This window comes from Nesoenas mayeri (assembly GCF_963082525.1).
Source record: "Nesoenas mayeri genome assembly, chromosome: 1".
Lineage (NCBI taxonomy): Eukaryota > Metazoa > Chordata > Aves > Columbiformes > Columbidae > Nesoenas > Nesoenas mayeri.
In genome coordinates, this window is record NC_137541.1 from 62,044,516 (window position 1) to 62,068,903 (window position 24,388).

The 24,388-nt window shown below is 39.2% G+C and overlaps 1 protein-coding gene across 1 annotated transcript in view; it reads right to left on the minus strand.

Moving 5' to 3' along the window:
* Positions 1 to 24,388, minus strand: part of KIAA1549 — a gene marked incomplete at both ends in the record, with an annotated part of 141,160 nt that overhangs the window by 10,236 nt on the left and 106,536 nt on the right. The window contains 7 exons of the mRNA XM_080360630.1: positions 1,530 to 1,582; positions 2,595 to 2,828; positions 4,447 to 4,591; positions 5,732 to 5,955; positions 7,652 to 7,857; positions 12,792 to 12,916; positions 16,159 to 16,361. Of these exons, the coding sequence (XP_080216756.1) occupies positions 1,530 to 1,582; positions 2,595 to 2,828; positions 4,447 to 4,591; positions 5,732 to 5,955; positions 7,652 to 7,857; positions 12,792 to 12,916; positions 16,159 to 16,361 (1,190 nt within the window). The remainder of the gene's footprint in view (positions 1 to 1,529; positions 1,583 to 2,594; positions 2,829 to 4,446; positions 4,592 to 5,731; positions 5,956 to 7,651; positions 7,858 to 12,791; positions 12,917 to 16,158; positions 16,362 to 24,388) is intronic.

A 24,388-nucleotide genomic window follows, 5' to 3' on the forward strand; every position in this document is an offset into this window, starting at 1 on the left:
TCCACACAGTGGATATTTAAGCCAATGGACTATGACATTGATACATGCCACCTAATCATACTGACCTCAGGTTATTTTTCCTTTCTCTAATTGGTTCACTGTTTCTATTAATTTGTTTATCACTGTTTTCAGAATTTGATCATAACTCCCACTCCACAGCCATGACAACGCTTTCCTTGTTTTCTATTGACCAAGCTTTAGGAAACCTTCTATTTTAATGACTTCTTCCTGTTAAGGTCAACAACCTTGCAGATTGTTACCTTAATCTGCCAGCACTGGCAGAGCCAGCATTTGAACTATCAATGATTATACCATTAATTTGTAAATTACAGAAATTTAAAATGCCTACGCCAAAGGCTGATACACTTCTGAGCAAAAATATCTTGCAAAGACACTGTCTTGCTCAGGTGCACTAATATGGGTTACAGCACTTTCATGATTAGTTTATCATATTTTCCCTGAATGCATACCAGGTCAACAAAGAGAAAATCCTCAATAACAAGCAATTGGTTATGCTTTGTGTTGGCAGTCTTAAAGCTCATAATCTTCAAGGTAACTTAAATTACAAAAAGTACACTGCATGTCATACTGTGTGCCATTTCATGTATGCTCCACTCACACTGAAACTGTCACCTTCAGCCAAGACCTAAGTGAGAAAACGTGCTTAGAGACTTCTCCTTTCCTTTCCTAGTTGGTCTTTTGAAGATAGGGTTGCAGAAAAATGGATAAAGAAAAGCTCTTCATATCCATTTTACCATCAAGTTTCCAAGGCAGTGAAGACTTTATGTGAAATCTAATGAATGACATGGATACCAGTGCAACTTCATCTCACAGGGTGAGCTAGAAGAAGGTAAGGAGAGAGTAACACAAGGTCACCTTTTTACCACCTTGGCTGCAGCAGCTTGGAGAGAGTGATACAGGTCTGGCCACAGTGGATACCATCACTCAAGACTCCAACTTCACATGTAATTTAAAACAGACACCAAATGCGGAATTAACAGTCACTTGGACAACTGTTTTCTTCTCTTCACAGGATTCTCCCACAGTAAAGCCAGGAAAAGATGGAAAATTTGTTCTTCCCCCGATTCTATAACAAAAGGCCTGTGAGGATCACCATGCTCTGTAATTTGTTCTCAGCTTGGTTAAAGACAGAATGAATCTGCTAGTCATCTGAAATCTTTTGCAAGTGAGTGTTGCCCTGAGGCTACAGAAATAAGATAAAAGTGAGACTACTGGGAGAGTAACTGTTTCAGGCTCTCTAACAGCTTAAATTCAGTGCTTTACTCAGTATTTGGAAGGATATCTCTATAGCCAAGGGGCTAGAAACACATTTCTTTTAAAAGGAGGCTTGGATTCCATACAGTATGCATGTCACTCATGGTACATAAATATACTACACAGGCTGGATCTGGACTCCTCTTACTTCTTATTTATGAAGTACTTTGCATAATTATATACCAGCGCAAGTAAGAACTCTGGAGGAATTGTAAAGAAAATAATAAATTATAATTCTGTCAGTGAAAAGCTACCTTGGTAGGAGACCTGGTGCTGTTGGCGGGGTCATTCCAAATTCCACGTATCTCTGTCAGAAGAACGAACAAACAAACCAATCACAAATTAAAACTAAAATGCATACTCTGGGAAGTCCACTGTCAGCCTTCTAAGTGATGAATGGCAGAGATCACTAGACCTGTATGTGTGACTTGATTGCAGTCATAAGAGCTTAGTTTTACAAACCCTGAAGCACAAGAAGATCTGGGAATCACTGCTGCAGTGGGGTAGCAGTCTCTTCTGTCTGAAGAGAGTCTTAACTTAACCTTTCAGAAATACTTTCTCTCACCTGCAGAAGATCAAGGGCTGTTCCAATGTCTACTTAGCCTAAAACTTTCAGCAAATGAAGCTTTGCATTTGGACATCTCTTTATATCTCAACCACCATCAGACTGCAGCAGAGACCATGGGGCTCAGATTCAACAGCCCACTGGCATTATGAAATTTGTACTGAATTGTTGTAGAACTCGAGATGACCTGAAAGATTATCCACGTGTCTCAAGTGCTCCATAAAATGCAGAATTATACACAGAAATGCTGCTTCCCTATCCCTCTCCTCCTGAAAGCACCTGCATACTCTGCTGCAAAATACACCATTTTTTTTCATTGTCAAAATATGAACTAGCATATACTTTTCTTTATAAAAAGAAGTTTTACTCTTGGACATAACAAGACTGATCTGTGGAAGACCGTAACTGAGAAGAACAGAAACATTATCCTAAAGGAGGGGAACTCCTGTCTTCTCCCGTGGCTGGGATGGGAAAAGAATCCAAACAGCTTAAAATTCAAGTTCACCATCTTGTGACGGTCATGTTTGAACTCTCTTGGCTCCAGAAACTGCTCCACATTTGTGACAAAGTCCTGACAGCAAGGGCACAATAACAGCGAGCATGGCTCAACTGGTGCTAACTACCTGCCCAGAAAAGCCTTTTAAATTGCATCACTCACATTAAATTGTTTTTTTACTGCCTGAGTTGGACCATAAGGTGTTCCCCACTGGGTGCATGTGGTTCCCTTCCCTGCTCGAGCAGGAGTGTTGTTTACCGGCTGTCCTGCAGAGACCCCGGGTGGTGTGACGGCTGTGGAATTGGCAGCTTGGCTGCTGGGAGCCACCAGTGCAAAAGCATCATCCAGCAGCGAGTGCATGGTTTGCCGAGCCTCTTCAATGGATGGCTGTGGTGGGATGTACTGGGAGACTGGGTGGGAAGGCAAGCCAGGGAACTTGCCCAGATCAGCTGAAGATGATGTCTGAGGTTCAGGAGGCAAGTCTGGATCAGACTGGAGGAAAAGGAAAGAAGGTAAAAGGCAGTCACAGGGAAGACCTAAACAGACAGCTTCCAAGTCCCTGTGGTTCTTAAATATGAGCAGCATTTTCTTTGCTAGAACCACAATGAGATAAATGGCACAAGTGCTGGTGATGGACAAAACCTGCCCCTTACCCTTCCCACCTCTGTATGCATGTATACATGCACATACATAACACTAGCTGTTCAAATAGTTCACTCAGTGGGATTTGAAAGACAGACAAGGCAGCGGAGCTTTGTGCAGGAGTTACTCTGCTACAACAGAAATCTTGTGGTTTGCAAGCACACAATGAAATCATGCAGAGAATGTTTACTCCACCCAGAAAAAGACAATCAGTTCTGTCTATATCTTTGACTTCACGGCAGCTTTTGCAGTTCAAATATATTAATTTGGTCTTTAGCTTACAACTGGCCACATCGGCAGTAATATTCAACAATTATTACCTCCTAGGAAAACACAAAAAGGGAGCTGTTAAGCAACTAAGTGGTTAGCTACATGGAACTTGAATTTGGATGCATCATCTGAATGGGATTCATATAAGTGCTTCAGAGCAGCAACACCCAAGGCACACACTGCAATTACTACCTGGGATCTTACCACATGGGCTTATTGTTCATCAGTAACGGGAAATTAAATGGGCTTTCCAGCAGCAGACTTATTATCAAAGCTCATTCTTACCACTGCACACAGACTGCAAAATGAGTCGTCAAGATGCAAAAGCCTCTACTTCATCAGGAACTTAGCATTCTGAGTACTGTCTCACTACAGACGCCAAAGGGCCTGAGCTTGCTGTGTGACATGTCTTAATTAAACAGCTTCAGATGATAATTCATTCTGCTGCAGCACGACATTAAAATCATCATGCTGTTGTTTGAAGGCAGACACCTGACTGCATATGCAGCTAATGGTAAAGCTTTTAAAATTATTAAACCATCTTACAAGATGAAAATTATCCAGGGGTTACCAATATTAGGATTAGGCTTAATAAAGTCTGCTTAGACGTGGTTAAAGGTGCCTAAATACAGTTTGTGACATGGATATAATTGAACAGAAGCATTCTTCAGTATCTTTGCATTTTTTTTAGACAGGAAACAAAATTAATTTTCAAGACATTGTATTAGAATTGTTTTAAGTTACTGTAGTACAAAGACATGTTTCTCTTTCATTAATAATTAACTCCCACATTTTAGAAATGAGAAAATTTCTCATGAAAGGAACTGAATCTTCTAATCTGTGAAAGCGAAGGATGAAATTTGCTGTAACATATGAATATATAACATCCAGCAAATTGGACTAGAGTGAAGCTATGTTCAAGATATTGCAGAACATGCCAAGCACACTTTCATGTGCATAATACATCGGCATTAATGAAAAGAAGGTTTTGGTTCTTGGCCTCTTTAATATCACGGAATACTTGGCAGAATTTTACTGCTTACTACTGACAGACTGCCAATGAAATCCTTGTTTCACTTTGATTTACATGGCACTGAAACTAGCCATATAGACCACAGTCAGAAGGCCAAAAACCTTCAATGTCACAACTGTCATTACAATTTTCAGAACATTCCTGTCATTCAAGAGACATACATACAATATATGCAGAATTATTGACTCCTGGAGGCCTTTTGTAAGTCCCATCACTGTCAGTTGTGATTAACCTGTCCTTTTCTGCATCGGTCGGACTACCATTTATCTGATGTCGCCGGCGCTGCTTGGGAGAACGTTTTGCACGAGAACTTCACAGGAAGAAAACAAAAAGCAGAGAGAGAAAAAAACCAAACAAGACAAAGGTAATTGTATTTCTTTTTGCAATTTTTCTTCGCATCCCACTCAAGGTTGAACTCCTCTGCCCATTCCCTCTAAGTCATCCTTGCCTCAGCCCTGTTTCTCTTCCCTTTCCCAGTTTTTCATGCCAGTCACATTAGTTGGCCTTGAATCTCCCTCCTCAGTCTTCTCCTAATAACACTTTCACTGGCAGCTCTCCAAACTGTCCTATTCCTCCCCCAAACTCTCTCAAGTGTCACCCCCTTTCTACATCAATCTTTCAAAGTTGTCCGTGCTTCAGCCCCGCTCCCAGTGCCTCTTCCAGACCTCCCAGTCCAATGTCTGACGCATTTGCAGTAGAAGAACAGACCACACTGCCAACAAGTCTTTGTGCCTGGCATGTTGGGTTCAACCCTCTACCAGGCAAACCAGCCAAGGAACCCATGTAGCTGGAGAAAAGCTAATTTCTGTCAGTGTGGAAGTGGTCACAGGGATACAGTGCTCCAGGAACAAAGCATAAGTATTCATCAGCCCTAAACAGGGACAAGGGAAGACTTTCTCTGAAAATACAAGGCCAGGAAGGCTGACCCATGAGGCTGAGAAAAGTGCCTCATTACCCAGAGGGAATACATAAAAGGTTATCTTGTTGATTTGTGAATTTGCCTTTAAAATTCAGAATCTTTGTGTTTCTTAAGCTGTTCAACGGTTTCCTGATCTTGCATGTTTTCCCCTCTTAACAAAAATATTATTTCTTGCAGCTTATATTTTCTGTGCATCTTTTTGATAGTGCTTATATTGCAATTTTGATCCCTCTACACCACACAAAAAATATTTAAAGAAATGCTAGAGCAAATACTAAATTGTTTTAAGATAGCTTTCATACATTTGGGGTTATTTATCGAGAATTCCCTGCTGAGAACTTGTAAAAGAATAATTTGAAAACAAAATATAGTGGCATATACTGAAATAAATAAAAATGTTTAGAACACCCTAAACCTTTTCACCTAGATAACTCAAATTCAGCTAGTGATCAAAATTATTTTATTTATTTGATGTACTTTGGACATTGACTCTAAAAGAAAAACGTTTCTTCCCATCTTTGAAATGCCTACCTCTTCCTGGGCTCTATGAAGACAGTAGGCACACTGCCTCCAGGGTCCAAGATCTTGTCAATCTGCATCTGTGCCTTGCGATATATTCTGTGCTGTTCTTTGGAGTCAACCACCACCACATCATCCACCACTGGAAATTCATAGTGCCCTTTGCGCTTGGCACGAAGACGAATCTTATTGCGGTGATGCTCAATCTCAGATTTATGCCTCAGGGCTGTTTGTATCTTAAAGAAGGAAGGGAGAAAAAAAAAAAAAAAAATCAAGTGTGTTTTTCATTTGTAGTTTTTGAAAACAGAACTTTTTTTCACTCTTCTGCAAACCTCTACCTCTCACCTCCCTGCCTGTCCCTATCGCCCTCCTCCCCCAAATCTCTGAAGGATTAAGCTACGTCACACAATTTGTAAACACACTCCTTCCTTGGATATTTTGCAATATGTCCACTGTCTCCCTAGGTAGATGTACTATTATACACAATACAATAGGTGCAAAATAGCAGGTGCAATTAGAGAGAGGCGGTAGTTTGTTAACAAAAGGCAGGACGAACATGAAAAAGTTCTGCTGTCTGCTAGAAGTGACAATGCTCTGAAAAAATGAGACTCATCAGTACAGGCTATATCTACCTTTGCTTGTTTAAACAGAGATACATTTGATCAAGAGTGCTGAAGCCTGTCACCAATTCCCTTTAATGACCTTCATCACGTAAGAAGCAGGAACTTAAAGAGCTAATAATTGAGCTCATAACTTGATGCTTCTGCAGAAAGCAGAAGAAAAGCAAAAGAAAGCAGCAACACAAGGGCCCAGCTCCCAAGAAAAACATGGTGTTATCAGCTCTGCCTTTTCTTGCAGGTTGCGCTTTCACGCCTCTCTCCCACCTCTTTTTCAAGTCTCCTGGAGTGTATCTTATCCTCTGGGGAAAACTATCGTAACACCATCACTTTTAAGTCCTGGCCCAACACTCACTGAAATAATTGTTATAAATGGAAAAGACGTGGACACCAGATCAGGTAGAAACAACTGCTCTGTCTGTGCTGGTCTATGTCTGGAACACATCTGCAGCAGCAAATTAAAAACCAAATAAAAATTGATTTTTGTGTATTCTCTCATCAAAATCCCCTAAAAGCATAAAAGGGACACAAGCCAGACTTAGTTGTTACATTTATATTTAGAATGATGTCTTCTGCCCCTATAATCAGATTTCTGTCTTGTAGCCCTCTTGCCTATGTATACTGGCTGTATGTATTTACCTCTCTTCTGCAAGGTACTCAGAAATACAGTATCTTAACGTATTTAAGTTAGAGGTTTCAGTAATCTTCCACTCTGAATTATGAGAAGATGCCATCTAAGGCCCAGTATCAAAGCAGGGTGCAGGTACACGGTACTGTCAGGCAGCATATGATGTGGTTTTCTCTCCTAATGCCCCAGGCACGCTCATATTCTGCTTAGAGTAACCCAAGCCTCAGAGAAAGCAGGAAGTTTCTCTATGCTTACAATCAGATAAACACATCAGACATTGGAAACAATGAATATGCTGCAAATTCACACTCCATAATTACCTGAGATAACTTGTTTGTATAACCCACAACCCGAGTTGCTGAAAAGTCAAAAGAATGCTGTAGAATGAAAACCAAGGTGGGTCAGACTTTCCAGTTCTCTAACACAACTCTCAAAAGCACGTAATACAAGCTATCCTGACCATCAAATTTGCTCCTCTCTCAGTGTTGAAGTTTCAGTCTAGGTATCTCTTAAAAATAGGTCAGATTATCTCTTTGGACGGAAATAGGATTACTCTTGCAACTTGTCAAAATTCAACCCGTCAGGAACTAATGAGTAACTCCTGATAACAAGAACCTGGATACTTTTCACTTCACTCTTGGCTGGGCATACGGTCCGCCACAAACATTCAAAGCACTTCAAAAATACCTCTTTATTGATTTTGTTGGTCTCTGCCACTCGATCAGAAAGCACCGAGTTCTGAACCGGAGGTGCTGCCATCGGTTGCATAGCAATCAGCTGGATCTTGCTGGGGACTCGTCTGCTGGCATCTGAGGAACGCGACATCCTATCCACATGTTCAAAAATAGAGGCTGAGGAGTGCTGTTCGTTTCCACTGCTGGTCTGAGGAGGTCCTAAATCACCAGAACAAATACAGAAAAAAGCAGTGCTGCTAGGGTTATCTCAGTCAAATGTTAAGCTCTACAGATGCTACACTACAGGAATATGTCTTGTTTTCCATCTGTGTTTAATTTGCCCTATAGGCCTTCCAGCTGATCCACATGTAGTGTACAACAAGTTTATCCAATGGTTTACAAATTATAAACATTTTTCCATTATATTTCCAGAAGGCGAGCCGCCATTTTTTATTTCTGTAAATCAAGCTCTTGGCATTTGCAATCCCCCCAAAATCTCAATCTACTTTACTCAAAAAAAAGCTGTTCCAAGTACATAACTGCTAATGGTTCCTCTTATCAGTACTTAAGGAGATGCAAATTCCTCAAATGGAGGTTCAAAGAGCAGTAAAAGATGTCTCACTGCACTGTTTTCTTCTCTGTGACAGGATAAACAGTTCACATAGTAATAAGCAAGGTGCACAGATATTGCCGCACTGCAATTTTTTTAAGAGGTTATATCAACTCAAGTACAATCAGCAAAAGATGTTATGGAAATGGACAGATGTGAAAGTTGTGGCCCTGGTCTTGCCAACAGTTAATTTTATCAACAGAAATGGGTCATCTCCCTCAAAAGACTTGGAATATGTAAGGTCACTCCAGTGGTTTGCTGTTAAGCACATATTTTAGTATTTTTTTTGCTGGAGCTATGCCTACAACAGGAACCATTATGTGGATTAGGCTTGCAAAAACTATTGAAGACTTGCAAATTAATCTTTTGTCTTGTCCACATGGTAGCACCACAAATTTGTAAACTGCTTTACACTGTGAAATACAAGCAATGAGAGATTAAGGTTTGTGACTGCTCCCATGGAGGAACACAACAGAGTAGAGGGACATAGTCCCTCATCCTTGCACAGCCTCTAATAACAGGTTGTGCTTCTCAGACTGAAATCAGGAGAATCTGATTTGATTCTGATACAGAATCAATTGTTGATCAACTTGATGCAACTCCAACAGACAAGATGGAAAAGAAAACAGATACTGCTCTGATCTGTATCTATCTCTTTTCTCTTGCTATTTATATGATCTTCACCATTTGTCATCTTCACAGCCCCATCTTCATGGGTTTCTTAGAAGCATGCAAGCATGGCCTCTCAGAGAGGGCCACAAGACATATTATGTAGTTAATGTGGAACCCTCAGAGCAATCCTGTAGTCAAGGGAAATATAAACTTCTGCATCCGTCTTTCCTGTTTTCTCACACATTAGTAACGTTTTCCAAGGTTTCCAGTTGATCTTTCCAAGTCCCTTCCAATCCCTAACATTCTGTGATTCTGTGAACAGCAGTTCTCAAAGTTCACTAAGGTCCAACAAAAAATTTTAAGGTTATTTTCATATTACTTGGTTAGCAAGGTCTAAAATGTTCTATTATGCTGACAATTCACTCTGAATCTTTATAATTTCATTCATAACCTTCCCTTTTGCACACACAAACAAGTGCTTGGCAGAGGCCTCTTAGCTGAAGTGGTTCTTAAACTCATTTTGTAAGACTGCCCAAAAGTCCCACTGTCAAATTTTGGTAAGGTAACATTGTATGTTACTCTCTTTTGCAGAAAAGATACACAAATACACAAAATAACCCATAAGCTGCATTTGACCTTTAAATCCTCTTTGTGTGCATACACTGAATGTGTCTCTAAATACAAACCATGATGGAAGCACAGTAAAGTAGATAAGAAAGCCAGGGAATGCACAGTGCTGCAAACATACAACAAAAGGAGAAATGGTTTCTAACTCAACACATGAACGAGTTATTTTAGAAGTTTTGCCAGAGTGAATAAGAATGGTTTCTCATTTCAAGGCTCTTATGTTACACTATTGTCCATGGTTAGAAAATCTTCCTTTAAAAGCTATCAGATGGAACTATATGAATGAAATCTCAGACTAGACAGCTGAGGCTGAAAAATAATGGAGAGGAATTAATACCCAAATAATGGGCCGAATACATTTGAACAACTAGTCCATACAGGTCACATGTCAGTGATCGATGTTCATCACTGTTCCCTGAGTCGAAACTACTAATCAAACTGAAATCTCAGAAAAATTAATTGCTCTGCAGGAAGCTATGATTTCATATGAAAACCAATCCAGCTGGAATAGAGGAAGGCTCCCTGCACCTTCCTGAAATAAAACCAAGGGACACAGCAACCAAGATGCATAGAGTCTAATCCAAAATCATGTAAAGTCAAGGGGAATCTTCCCCTGATTCACTGGTGTTTGAATCATGCCAGAACATGCAGTTTCAGATACATTTTGCACAGTTTCTTCATGTAGATTATGTCCCCAGGATGCAGCTGATGACTCTCATTCGTTACTTGTAGAGACCCAACAATGGAAAGCATCCTAGACAGCCTTATATCCATCCTTCTAGACTATTATAAGATGGAAACTGCTATCAGAGGACACAGTCTGTAATTTATCTCTAGATATGGTATGTTTTACCAAAGACAGGGTCAGCTTTCTGCTGCCCCAGCCTTTGCTATGTCTCAGTCCTGACCAGAAAAAAAAAGAGTCTGTGAGTAAATATTTGTGCTTTTTGGGCTTCCAGTAAAGATGCTAACAATATGTGTAACTTGTTTACACAAAGTTAGTTTCAGGACCAACAGCTGCCTCAGTTTTGCTTCTTTCACAGTGATGTTTTCCTCAATAATTTGAAAGAACTGGGAGGAAATTAGAAAAATGTGCCTGAATTGGATGACTATAATTTGTGTTACTGAGAATTTTTTATACTTCAGTAGCGCAAAAGTAATTTTGTTTTTTTTAGACTCAGAAGACAAATCCTTCCAATCCTAAGATATAACTGCAGCTAACACAGCACCTCTACTCATATTTGTACTCAACTACCAGCTCTGGTTACTTACCCACTCTGTTTGCTCCTGACAACATAAAGGAAAAAGAAGAGACAACACAGTAATTATTACAAATAATTCAGATGGACTAGTCACTGGAAAGAAACACAGCAGTAAGATGATTGCATTTACTTTTGAATGAAATGTATGAACTCGGATCAAACTGCCAAGCCTCAGCTGCACAAAAAAGGGAGCTGAATCTGCCATTTAACAGACGGAGAGCTCTCCACAGACAGTGCTTCCAATTCTGAATGCTAAAAATAGTACCTATGATTACCAAACTAGAGGCACCAAATTCTGGGGAACAAAAAAAAAAAAAAGTATATTTGATGCGGGAAGGGCATGATAGGTTAAAAGGACACATCTTACACAGTATCCTTGCTGCCTTTCCCAGATAATTCAGAAGCATCAATACCTAACACTTCTACAACAAAAGGACAAGTTAAATCTTACACAAGGGTTTTGAGCCCAGATGGAAAATGAAGAGAGAAAAATGAAGTTTCCAGGTATGAAGAAATGGGGAGAGCACTAAATCAGGGCAATAGAATTCAAGTCAGATAGGTTGGAGTAACTCATAAACCATCCTGAGATGAGCTCTCTCATAGCACAGTTGTTTTCTTATATATGTACTTGGGCATGACTTTTGGTACTTAGAGCACACCTAAAGCACTGAAAATCTATACAGCATCAGTACAATATATTCTTTCTGTAAATTGTGTAAAGTACATACAGCATTCACTGCGTGCTGAATTATTAGGAAGTTTAACTTTCTAGTCACATTAGCAGATGCTGTGCTTTGTTTTCTTGCACGTTGGTTACAGAGGAAAGCCTGCTCCTTCACCCTTGATCTTCCAGAAGCAGTCCACATTAGGAAAGTCTAGGAATCATACACTATTTAGCTTGCTGTTTAGCCACTCATGAGCTAGCAGTTTATATAAACTGCCTTACACATTCCTCAATCTCCTTTCTTCAACATAAGCAAAAATTGAATATTGCCTGCTAAGATCGGAATTTCACTGGCACTGCAGTTCTCAGTAGTCATCTTTACATCTCAGCTGGTATTTCAAGGAGTATGTGGAAAAAACATACAATATACCAAAGAAACTTCTCACAATGTCATCAGTATTTTCTTCTTCTCAGTTTCTGCTGCCACCAAGGCCATTTATACTAAGAACAGATGGGGATATCACAAGCTCACAATTCAGTATCAGAGTTTTCTCTAGGAAGACTATTGTGATACAAGGCAAAGATTGGGTAACTAAAACCTCAAGCAGGAAGCAAGCCATCTAAACCCAAAAGACTTAGAAGAAAAAAAAAACAATTAGTGTTCATGTAGGCACAGTTAACCACACAGTTTTAAACAGGAAAAGAATTTAGAAGAACGTTTTAATTTAAAAATGAAAGTGGGTTTGCAGCATTCTGTCAACTTTTCAATGAGGAATGAAATATATCTTAGGGTACCTCCAAGACAGATGGTGGCACTTCAAATGGGAGGAGGATGGCCCTTTACAAAAAAATGTCAGTTATTAACGTACCAGTGCTGGATTTTCATTTATCTAAAGCACAATCATTAAGGCATTTTGATGCCTGAATTAGAACTTATTTGTAAAACATTTACATTTCTGGCCTTTTTTTTAACCTCACTTTTTTTGAAGTTGCAGTTATGGACACACACCCAGGCTGTATCAAGCCGCTGTGACCTCTACTGTCCATGCAACTCCAAGATTGCTACCAGGAGAGCCACAATTAGGTCTAAATGGAAAGAGGTTTGCTGCAGGTATGTGGAAGAGAAAACGGGAGAAGAACCATTCCTGCTACGAAGTTAGTTTCAAAAGCTTTCTGGAATAAAAGGAATGTGTAGATCTTCAGTTTCAAGAGAAGAAACTACATGAAAGATGAGAGGAAGAAAATTTTTCACGACACAAACCAGAAAAATTAACAGCCAAAGAGGAGTTTAGAAAAGTCTCAGCACTAAAGCAACTAACTCTTCAACCTGAGTAAAGCACTGCTAGTGCACACAAGGACAAAAAAGAAAGTAATATACCCTTTTTCACTGCTCTGCGTGGTTTGCCTTCATTTGCAACAGTTGATGGTCTTGCAGTTTCTTCTCCAGTCTCTCTCCCACTGGATTGTTCACTTGCTGTGGAGTCAGCATCTGATGGCGAAACTCTGCCAAAAACATTAAAAAACAAACAAACCAACATGTAACATAAGTTTGCAAAGGGGCACAGCTGTCACACACAAAGAATCCTATGCTAAAGTATCTTGTGAAGACTGCTAATATTTTCCACTGTTTATAAGTAAATTTATAATAAATTATCATAGTTAAGATATTCATTGCAATGATGTTACTGTTGTTGTGTGTGAAAAAGGACTGCAACAGGATTCACATGTGACAAGATTGTCAACTAATCTTTCCTTTAAAATATACTTTAAGAAAACACTCTGCATTTGTAAGTAGTAGTTTACTTTTCAGACAAAGGAATTAAATTAGAAATAAGAAACCTGTACAGGTAATTAGTCTAATATTCAGACTTGCTAACTCACTGTTCTCTTGCTAATACTACAAGTCCACATGTGTATTTTACTGACTAGTTAAATGTAGGGCCATTCAGATATGCCACTTTTATGTATTTATCCATGCAGTCATGAGATTCTTAAAAACATTTGTTACTGACAAATTACAACCTCAGTGTTTATAATTTTTGTGGGTGATTACAGAAAAAAAACCATACAGAAATACTGTGATTTTCCCCAACAGAATAATTCAGCTGTAAAATTATTCAGATAGTATAAAAACAGAAAAAATACAGGGCATACAGCACTGCCCAGCTGATGCCAAAGCCTGTCTTTTCATATGGCACCAGCCTTTGTGATAGCGTCTCTAGTGACCATTTTGTCTTGTGAACATTCAGATTCTATTTGTGCATTAACTTTGTAAAGTGCAATATTTGCCTGGGCTAGATGGAGATCTGAACTAGTTACTGGAGCTCTTGGCTAAATATCAACCTGCCTAGAGCACACAGACTAAGATAACTACACCCAGCCAGACAAATTCATTGGAAGTTAAACCAACTCCTCACAGCAGGCAATGCTTCAAATTCAACTCCCCTTTTCCTCCTCCCCGAAAAATGCACTGATAATTGAACAAAGTCTTTCATTCTTCTCTGCAGGACTGTAATACTAAGTCGTCCATCCCAATTAAAAAAAAAATAGCAGGGAAAAAAAGAGAAATGTTTCTCAATGAGCTTACAGATCTGTGCAATTGCATCTTTTCTTATTTTGCAAGGTGGAGGCGGTGGGCAGAGCTAACCTCTCCATCACCTTTGTCTTGGTTCAGCAGAGTATAAGGCTGGAGTTTCCTTTCCAGATCTGTTACTGACTTTCCATTTCACCTCACTGTGCCTTGTTTTCTTTTATACTATTTTCTCAGTCTATCTAAATTATCACTAAGTAAATTATAGGAACATAAACAGTGCTGACTCAACAGTTATCAAAAGTGCTGAGTTATTTGCAGTTGTGTCCTCTCAAGCCAAAACAACAGGTCCAAGTCTCAGCTGGAGCCTACAGATGCCATGCTTTCTGAAGTCGGTTGTCTTTCTTGTTTGCTGTTTTTTCACAGATACAGAACGTCTACTCATATCACTACTGTATTTCCTGGCATTCAACAAACAGTCCTGAAATGCATCGTGATGAACTGAGTTCTATATTTCCTCACAAAACAGAAAACAGCTAAAACCAACATAACATACTGTGCTATCATTTCACATTTCAACTTCTGCCTCAGGGAATAAATGTTTTAAAACTCGAGCTGATATGGGCATGTCAGCATGTTAGGGAGATGATGGTAACATCTCCATAGTTAAGCCTAAAGGGAGATTTGCTCTTAACGGAGGATAAGGGAAAGGAGGGAAATTCTCCTTTTTGAAGTGTTTGAACTTAGATGCTATTAAAAAAATAAATATCTTTGTTCCAAATTTGAAAAATGATTCATTATTGTCTTCTGGGGAAGCACTATAATGTTAGCTCCTGAAAATTCTTCCTGCTTCATTTTCTGAATTATTCTAGATGAAATACAGCAAGAGCCTCAAGTTTAAATTTCTTTCTTATATGCATATAAATATAGATACATTTCCCTCCCCTTAAGTATCATCTCTGCCTTAGGCCATTTTTGAAAGAAACACAAAACCACTAGTCCTCAAGGTTTACATTTGTTTTAATTTAAGCTATACCAAAATGAGTTAGGTCATTTTTCTTCCACTATTTTCCCATTTTGCCCACCTTCCACTGTACCACTGGTAGTCTGCTACTTTGCAAGGCCTATAGGGAGTTAGGAAGACAGTCTCAACATCTGAGAAGGTGGAAACTGAGCTCCGAGAAGGTGGAAACTGAGCTTGTGAAGCCCATGCAGGGAAGATGAAGCAAGAATCTTAAAGCAACTGAGGCTTGCGAGGAAACACAGAAGTTTGAGCAAAGGATCAAGATGTGTCACAGACACCTGCAGTACAGGAAGAACCATTTCTTTCTCCCAACCTGTCATAGCATGAAGGTAAAAGCACAGGGGATGCTGAGCTGGAGACAAAGGAGTGCAGAAAATGAGAGGAAGGGAGAAGAAGAAAGTGGAGCAGAGAGAAGCTCCTCTCCTCAGGGCTCCATTTTTTCCCCATCTATTACTTTCCTACTTATTTTTTTTTTTATTTTTTTTAAATGCATAGATCCTTCTTTACTGCATAGCTCTGTTAGATCACTTATCTTACAAACATAATCCTTTCCAGCAAGACACATTCACATCATTTGATTTTTGGAAAAGGTTGGGAAGTTACTGTTGAAGTTTGACAGACACTCCTCTACTTGCACAACTGTAAATTTTCACTCCCTTTCTGAAACAAAACTGGCTTTATATGAGAGCAACCAGATAGCCACAAACAAAAACCACTAGCTATCTTCCATGATTTTTTGAGATACTGCTTTTTTTCTGGAAATTCCAGCTTATCATGTACATATTGATCACTATTAATGTTACTGAAACACACTGCTATTCGTCACTGGTTTTTGCTTGTTTTTAACCACCCATTGCCTTAGTAGCTAAAGGTCACTACAAAGTGAACACATCAGAAAATACATACTTTATGTTTCCACTAAACAAGCAGTGATTTGACTCCAGCCAACATAGTAGTGCCTTAAATACTCCTTTTAACTGGGCATGTTGCCTCTAAGAGAAAAATGGACACTAAATTCTCACAACCTTGTACGAATGAGTAGCGAGGCGTAACACTGACAGCCCACTAGAAAACACAAGTCCCAGAGCTCTAGAAGAGTTCTGTCCACTGAAATTGCCTTAAAAAGACAGTAATTGCCAGTCATTAATAAACTTGCATCTACTACAACTTGTTTTTCCTCTGTGAACTGACCTCCCTCTGTGTCGAACAGTCTTTGAAGGCTTTGATGAATTCTTGGATTTGGGGCTGGGCACATCTCCGTTTTCAGATGGGGTAGTGTCCTTAATAGGTCCTGGTAAAGGAGCTGGCTCATGGATAATCAGGACATCATCTTTATTGTGCTGGCCCAGATGCTGCTTAGCAAAATCAAAGCCTTTCACACTGGGGGCTTGTAGCTGTGAGAGAAGAACAAAGACAAAAAACAGGAACAATGAGTGACAACAAAGAGAACAAAGGCTTTGGTGAAGATCTGCAAACAATGACCATTAGGAGGATGGTCAGGATATGGTAGTCTCAGGAATGAACATGAGAGCTGCAGGGAAAAGGAAAATACCACCCCCTATCCCCCCCTTCCACCTCGCGATTCTGTCATCTTATTTAAGATACACAGTTCAAAACTCCTAATCAGCAAAACTACTTAAAAATAGCTTTCTGTAGCTGCCACATCTTTTCCCAGCTATTTCTTCAGATTTAATAATTGTGTGAGGAGCTTTTTGAATACTTGTGGGTGCAAGGCTGTAGATGCCTGTGTACTGACGGAAATGGTAACCACTGCCAGGTCATCTTTCCATTTGTTTCATTGTTTCCATTTCTGATTCTCATTTCCAAAAATGAGTGAAGTTAGTTTTAATAACTTGAGTAACATGTCATCACTGATCTTCCTCATTTTGAGCACCCCAAATCTGCAGGCGGTCTGGGAGTTCTTGCACAAACACCTGGTTTAGCTGATGAAACATTTTGCAGATCTGAATTATACAGCAGCCTGGCAATGACTTTTCAGCCAGCATGGATGCGTCCAGCAAAGTACTGAAGATCTGGCTCTTAGGAATTTCATACTGAACAGGCAGAAAAATATATAAAAGGCCTTGGAGTTTCGAGAAATTAGATACTTATCCTAGAGATCTTAATAAGGGTTTACGTATTCAACGGGTGTCTTGCTTGACAAAGACACAGAATTGGGCCTTTCATTTTCCTAACTGTATTTATAAAAAAGCTAGTCTCACCTTGTCAGTGACTTGATTCAGACTTAATTTAATCAAGCCTCCAAGTTTCAAGTTCTCCTGCTGACTTTTTTGAGTCTTTGGAGTAATTAGACATTCTGAAATACTAATTAGAAGAAAGTTTTTCTTCAAGTCTCTCTCAATTTTATGTAGTTTGGAAGTTGAAAGTGGAAAGAAATGTTAATTCCAGTTTTCAAAGAACATGTACACACACAGCACAGCACACGCATAAAACCTTCTGTGTGTTCCCAGGGCTGATTTCCTGCAAAGTGAAGCATGTGTTGGAGTGCGCGTTTATGGGTGCGTCAGGTTCCAGATGTTTAAATGAACCCCCTTTCATAAAGCTTGGCATAACAGCATAGCTAACTACAAACACACTCGTCTGATACCATGCCAAAGATAAGCTTGCCTAAGGAATATTCTGAAACAATCTCTTCAAAATATTTTCTCAGTAAGCAAACATTTTCCAAATGGTTCTTAGAAAGGGTGTTGCAGTAGAGCAAACTGCCTATTTAAACCAGTAGATGGCAACAAAAGCTCTCCTGTAAAATCTAACAACTATCTGAAGGGTTGAGGTTTCGGAGTTTATTTCTCACAAAATGAGTAAGCCTATTATTGAACAGATCTGGACATCTTCCACTATACTCAATTTTTGTGGAGCTTCACAACAGTCCCTTCACTTCAGCATTATGGGTGATATAATTACTGAATTTATGCAACTCATCGCAACCACTGACTCGAAAAGGCACTGCTGGGTTAGACCAGGTGAAAGTGTAACTGTTTTGGCATTTTTTGAGTCACAGCCACCTATTGAATCCTTCCCGAAACACCTCCCCCTCTCAGAGTTGAACATTGTCTTCAGGCCCTTGCTCGCTTAAAAACCAAACCAAACAACTGAACTCAAATTTCTATGCTTTTTTTCCAAAGTTCTTGCAAGGAGGAACTTGTCACTGCTGTCAGAATTATCATGCCAGCTTGCCTAACTCTTTAAATACTCCACACTTGTGCCTATACAATCCTGCTGCTGATACTCAATGATCATTTTTTCTATTTCACTACATTCCCCTCCCTTGACTCCAGCCTCCTTTGCCCCAAAGATGATGCCAGGCTTCACCATGTGCTGAGCACAATTATTTCACACACACACAAAAGTGGTGTCCCTCTACCCTTTCTTAAGCACCCTTGACTTGACCTCCGAAGTCACTACACTTTTTTGAATAGAGTAACAGGTGAGGTGAGCAGGGAGAACTAAAAAGACAAACATTCTAGTAATAATGAAATAACTAGTATGGTTTTATTTAGATTACTCTGTGTGTCAAGCACGTGTGTCAACCTACCTTAGAGTTTACTCTAACATACTGGGTTTGTAAACCCTCTGGGGAGAAAGGTAACATGCAAACATATAAGTTTTCAAACTTTTAACTTTGAATAGTCTTATTCCTAGCTGTAGCGCTATGTTGAAGCATAACCTTTCGTCTAAGCACAGTTACGGAAACAGATATGTGTACAACTATGCACACCACAGCAGATGTATGCACAAATGTTTATCTGCAGACAGACCACACAGAAGCTGAATTGAAACACTGCTAGTATTGCAAAGACCGGCATTCACACTATAAGAAAAGGCATAGTTAAGATTATCTGAACAATCGCAACTGGATCCTCTCATGTACAACCATTGCAATAGAGTATTGAGTTACAAAAAACATAAATTTGTTTCTTCCACAGGAACCCTCTTGCTCTGCCACCCTGCAAGATCCTTGGTATAGGCTGGGCATTCCGCTGTAAGTCAAAGCTGGGTAGAATTCAAAAATGTTACTTGTAGAACCAGGATGCCCATCTCATTTCATATGCAGAAGCCAGCAAATAGAGAATGAAAGGAGAGAATGCAAGATGAGAAAGGATGTATTATTCGACGCACATCTGCAGCTAGGGTGGCTGAGACTTTTTAAGTGGATTTCACGGACATCTGCTGGCAACAAAGGACTGCCAAGCCTCAGGTCTCACCATCCCAGGCCTCAAGAAGCACTCGGTGCAGGCACCGCAGAACCTGTGGCTCTATTTTCCTAAAGCTACAGGAAGTCAACTCCTCATCTGGTCTTACTCTTCCTTGACAGGCACAGTCAGTCTCTCCATCACACTCTTCTCGCCCCTCTCTCCTTCTGCCTGCCAGCTGCCAGTTCCAGTTTACGTTATCCAAGAGCCTGAGGCTCAGTGCTCCTTATTCCTTTATTCGGCCTCGTAACAACCTCTGTGTACAGCAACAGATAAAAAAAACTCTCTTGGTTTTTAAGTGACAGCTCTATAGAGCTTATGCGCCCAGAACAGGTATAATCCTATGATAATTTAACTGGTAAACCTCTAACAAGACTCTGTCAATTGCATGCAAATGTCTTCCCAAAGGTCTAAAAATTAGTTAGAAATGGGCAATTCCCCATTGAATCGGCAAAAGCACTTCCCTCACACAAAACAACCTTCTGTTTACTTTCTTTCCCCATCCTGCACCCCCGAAGGCTGAGAACATCCATTAAAGCCTCTCTAAAACAATTTTTTAAATGTGGACAGAGCATTCTATTTTATCTTAACCTTGTTCTTTAAAAGAACAAGCTCTTCTTGGCACTGTAAAAAAAGATTTAGTACAAAACTGACACCGGAACAGAAAACTTTGGCCTGAATGATTCAAATCTTGCAGAGTTCTGTACAGCCAAATAATAACATTTCTAGATATCTCCTGCTAAAAAAGCTCAAGTTGGCACTACCAGCTACAGTCAATAAATGAACAGAATGCCTCTGTATATGTATTTGCACATATCAATAAAAAATGAAAATACACATATAAAAACCCTGATATATGACTGAATATGAAAAGATGGTCCTCAACAAAAAAAAGATAAAATTATTTATTAAAAATAATACCCATTATTAGAGAAATAGAAATACTAATATAATTACTACTGCAGAAACAATGCCAACAGAAACCCACTTTGTTTTCTTAAAGAAAAAACAACTACACTGCTGATATCTCACCTCTTAGACCATGGCAAGATTTATGACTTTTAACTCAGAATGGATATCAACCAAAATCTACATTTTCTGTGAGAAGTGTCTAAAAGACACTGAAACACAACTCTGCTTTCCGAAAGACTAGATGGTCAGACCACTGAGACTCAGTGGAACGCATGAACAGTGTTGTTCCAGACTCAAGAGGTTTCCTACAATACATTTTTTTATGAACTTCTGTGTACCACCTGCCACATTCTTCCTTTTGTTTATATCAAGTTATATAGTGTACCAGATTGGACGAACTCTGCTCATCTTAGAATAGGTAGTCAAAATACTGTGTGTGGATCAGTCATCCACTACTTATAACTTCACCACCACCAAGTAAATAGTACAATCTCTTTTTAAGAGTACGTTTGTGCTGATACTACTACCTGTTCAGGTGCTGAAAATGAGCCCATTTTATCAGCCTCAAGCGCCTTTAACTAAGACTGCATAAAATCAGCATTAGTAAAGATTTGTTGTTTTAAATGCAAGTTGTTAGAGAAGGTATTTATTTGTTTTATCTTTATATATTTGTGAAAGGGAAAAGACAAACTACTCTGAAGGTTACCACCAATATGAACATGTCTTAGCTTTGGCATTTGTAAGGCATTATATTATTATACAAATGCAGAACCTGCTGAAATCTAACGAGAAGATAATTTCAAATTGCTAAGTCAAGACAATGCTTTAATTCCATTGTTACGTACTGAAAGATAAGTATTTGAAGCTCAATTTGTAGAAAAATAAAATAATTTCTGCAGAGGCCTACAAAGCCTGTGCACCTTGGTCAAGACGTATTCTATTAAAGCAGCTAATACTTTCAGTACTGTTCAAGTCACAGAAATATAATATGGTTGCCAATATACTGTTTTGCTAAATGCAGAGACACACCAGAAATGTCAATGTGTCTTCTCAAGAAAGCAAATACCACACACACAGGTCAGTGAATAATTTCAGCAAAAAGCAGAAGAGAAGAAATACACTTACTCAATATTATTTTTGTAGTTCCTACAAGTGGCATTCGAATTTACATATAATATGAAGCATAATGCATTAAGAATATTTTCTCTTAATTTTATACCACAGACTTGCCTTGTTCCTTTTAGAGACAGACCCATTGAGCAGAGGCTGTTAAAATACATTTCTAAGGAAACAAAGGAGCTAAGTATAATTTCAAAAATAAAACTTCAGTGTTGGTACATAAGCTATCCGCAGGACAGGTATCTCTTTAGGTTGGAAGGGCCTATCACAGGTCATCTAGTCCAACTCCCCCTGCCATGAGCAGGGACATCTTCCAATAGATCAGGTTGCTCAGAGCCCTGTCCAGCCCAGCCTTGAATGTCTCCAGGGATGGGGCATCTACCACCTCTCTGGGAAACCTGGGTCCGTGTTTCACCACTCTCATTTTAAAAAATTTCTTCCTCATGTCTAGCCTGAATCTCCCCTCTTTTAGTTTAAAACCATTACTCCTTGTCCTCTTGTAACAGGTCCTGCTAAAGGGTCTGTCCCCATCTTTCTTAAAGGCCCCTTTTTAAGCACCAAAAGGCCTCAATAAGGTCTCCCTGGAGCCTTCTCTTCTCCAGGCTGAACAAACACAACTCTCCCAGCCTCTCCTCACAGGAGAGCTGTTCCAAGTCCTGCTGAGTTATGACTTTAATAACTAACATGCAAGAACATGGAATGTTACCAAAATGACAGGATAAAGAAACTTTACAGAAAAAAAAAAAAGTTTTAAAATCTGCTAGTTTTAATGCACCAAGGCAATGAGAATCAGTATTCTTAAAACTAATATGGATTTAAGATGTAAGTCAGTTTGATTTAGGATGTCTTGAAGCAATTACAGATCACAAACTGCCTTCCATAATCTGGGATTCATATCACTGAACCTTTCTCTGTATACCCAGGGTACCACAGCATAGGGTAGTGTGAATTTACTGTATTAATTTCACGATGCACCGGTAAGGACAATTCCTTGCACCTGCTACTGTGCTTGCTAGGGTCTTCTTAATTTTAACTCATTTGTTTCACCATGCTTCCACTATCCCATCCAAGATGGCACCTACTTCTTCCTCCCACAAGAATCATTAATCCATATTGTTTGCAGTGACTGTTCCATGAGATATTTAAAACACCTACCAATAAATAACAATTTAGAAATACTGATGCATGTTCACCTTTCTCGGTCTCATTTTCCTATTCAGCTCATTCTTCTAATATCATTCCTACCCCTTATGCACATAAGTATACCCTCTGTATTTTTGTTTACTTCGTTCGCCTTCAACATAAAACCCTTTGGGATCATAGCCAGGGACTGCCTGTAAAGTATGTATACAAATTATACATGCAATTCAATAAAAATAATGTATTTCCGACTTAAGACGAAAGAAACCTTTGTTAATGAAAAAAGCATATTAAAAGAAGACCCATTTGTGTTTCTCAAGGTTTTTTGTGCCATTGGTGCAATTTCCCTATCAAATGGGATATGATGCAACCAACTTGTGCCATCAGCACAAATTCGTTTTCAGTCTAGTTTAAAAAAAACTACTAAACATCACTAAGAAATGTACAGAGGGATCTTTCACTGTTGCTGGTTTAGGAAATGCCTTTGAGCTCCAAATGAAAAAAAAGGTCTTTAATTTGATCTAAATACTTTCACTTGATAACTGTGTATGTATGTAAAAAGAAGTATATGTGCAATGGCAGTTCACTATATTGCCTCTTAGGTGGGATGCTATCACCCTTCCGCTACAGCAGTGTTCTGGCCTGTATCCTCTATGGCAAGCGCCAACTCAAGAAGTAGCAGGATTTTGAGATCTCAGGGCCAAAAAAGGAGTTGTGTGTACAAAATGCTGCCCATTTTCTGATCTCCGACCAAGTACCTCTTCATACATATTACGTCTCTCATTGGTCATCGCAATAGCACTTCTGTCAACTATCACCATTAGTGGGAATATGTAAAGAAGTTGAGCAAGCCTGTCCTTGTGGAGAAAAAACATGCTTACGGTTGCATGGGCCTCTACCATCAAGTTGGGGAGTAGTGTATGGTATAGCCAGCGCTGGCGCAGAAGAAAACCAGGACAAGCTCGTGTACAGCCTCTGGCCTTCCTCCCCTCCTCTGAATAGTCAAATCTGCGGTTTACTGCTAACCGCCAAACAAACAGTAGGTAAAGCAGGAATCCCACAAAAAATATCACCTCAGGAATTTTGCTTCTGGAGTAAGATTAAAATCAAATAAAGAAACCTGCAAACTTACAAAACTTTATAAAGCCTGAAATTCTCAAGACACCTGTTCTGAAATATTTTCTTAAGACAGATTCCTCTCATGGATTTTCATCATTCCTTCTCTATTCCTTTGTGCATTTCTTCTTGTCACACTAATATTACCATGACAGCTCAGTAAATTTCGCAAAATACAAGAGGGATCATGTTGTTGAAAGCCCTTAACTCTGAATACATCTATGCCCACAGGCTGCTGAGATAACTGCTGTAACAGGCAGAACTTTGTGTCTGAATCATATAGAGTTTTAGCCTTCCTTTTCAGACAGAAATGCCGCAGGGTGGATACTGCCTTAATCACAGTTTGGTGAGGTTCCTTTGCACACCAGTTGGACAAAAGTGTCAGAAGTAAGTTAGAAAAAGATGACTGACTTTATAGGATCACTGCTGTGTATCAGTTCCCCTAGTCTTTTGTCCATAAGTTATGTCATACAATTACTCCTCCAAGGCCATGGACACAACTCTGACATCAACTGCAACTTTAAGAGAGGTATCACAACACATAATATATTATAAATTGAGAAAACTCCTTTTTCAACTTGTGAGCAAAATATATTCATAACATGGCTTTTATTGTCTGGACAGAGAACATAGCAACACAGTCCAGAAACACTTTCTCTCCACAAATAATGAGAAAAAATGCTAACAGACTTTCAAGATAGAGCATAGGTCAGCAACTTTCACTTATTTTTGTAATGGTTTAATTCACACAGAAAGTGCATTCACGTATGTCGTAGAAATAATCTGCTTGCTAAAACAAAGCTATAAGTGACTAACAACATTAAAACCTTAGTCTACAATGATTTGATGCTGGCCCACTTCCTTGTTCCCAAAATAGCTAAATTCTACAGTAAACTCTTTATCATCTTTCGTTAGGAAAG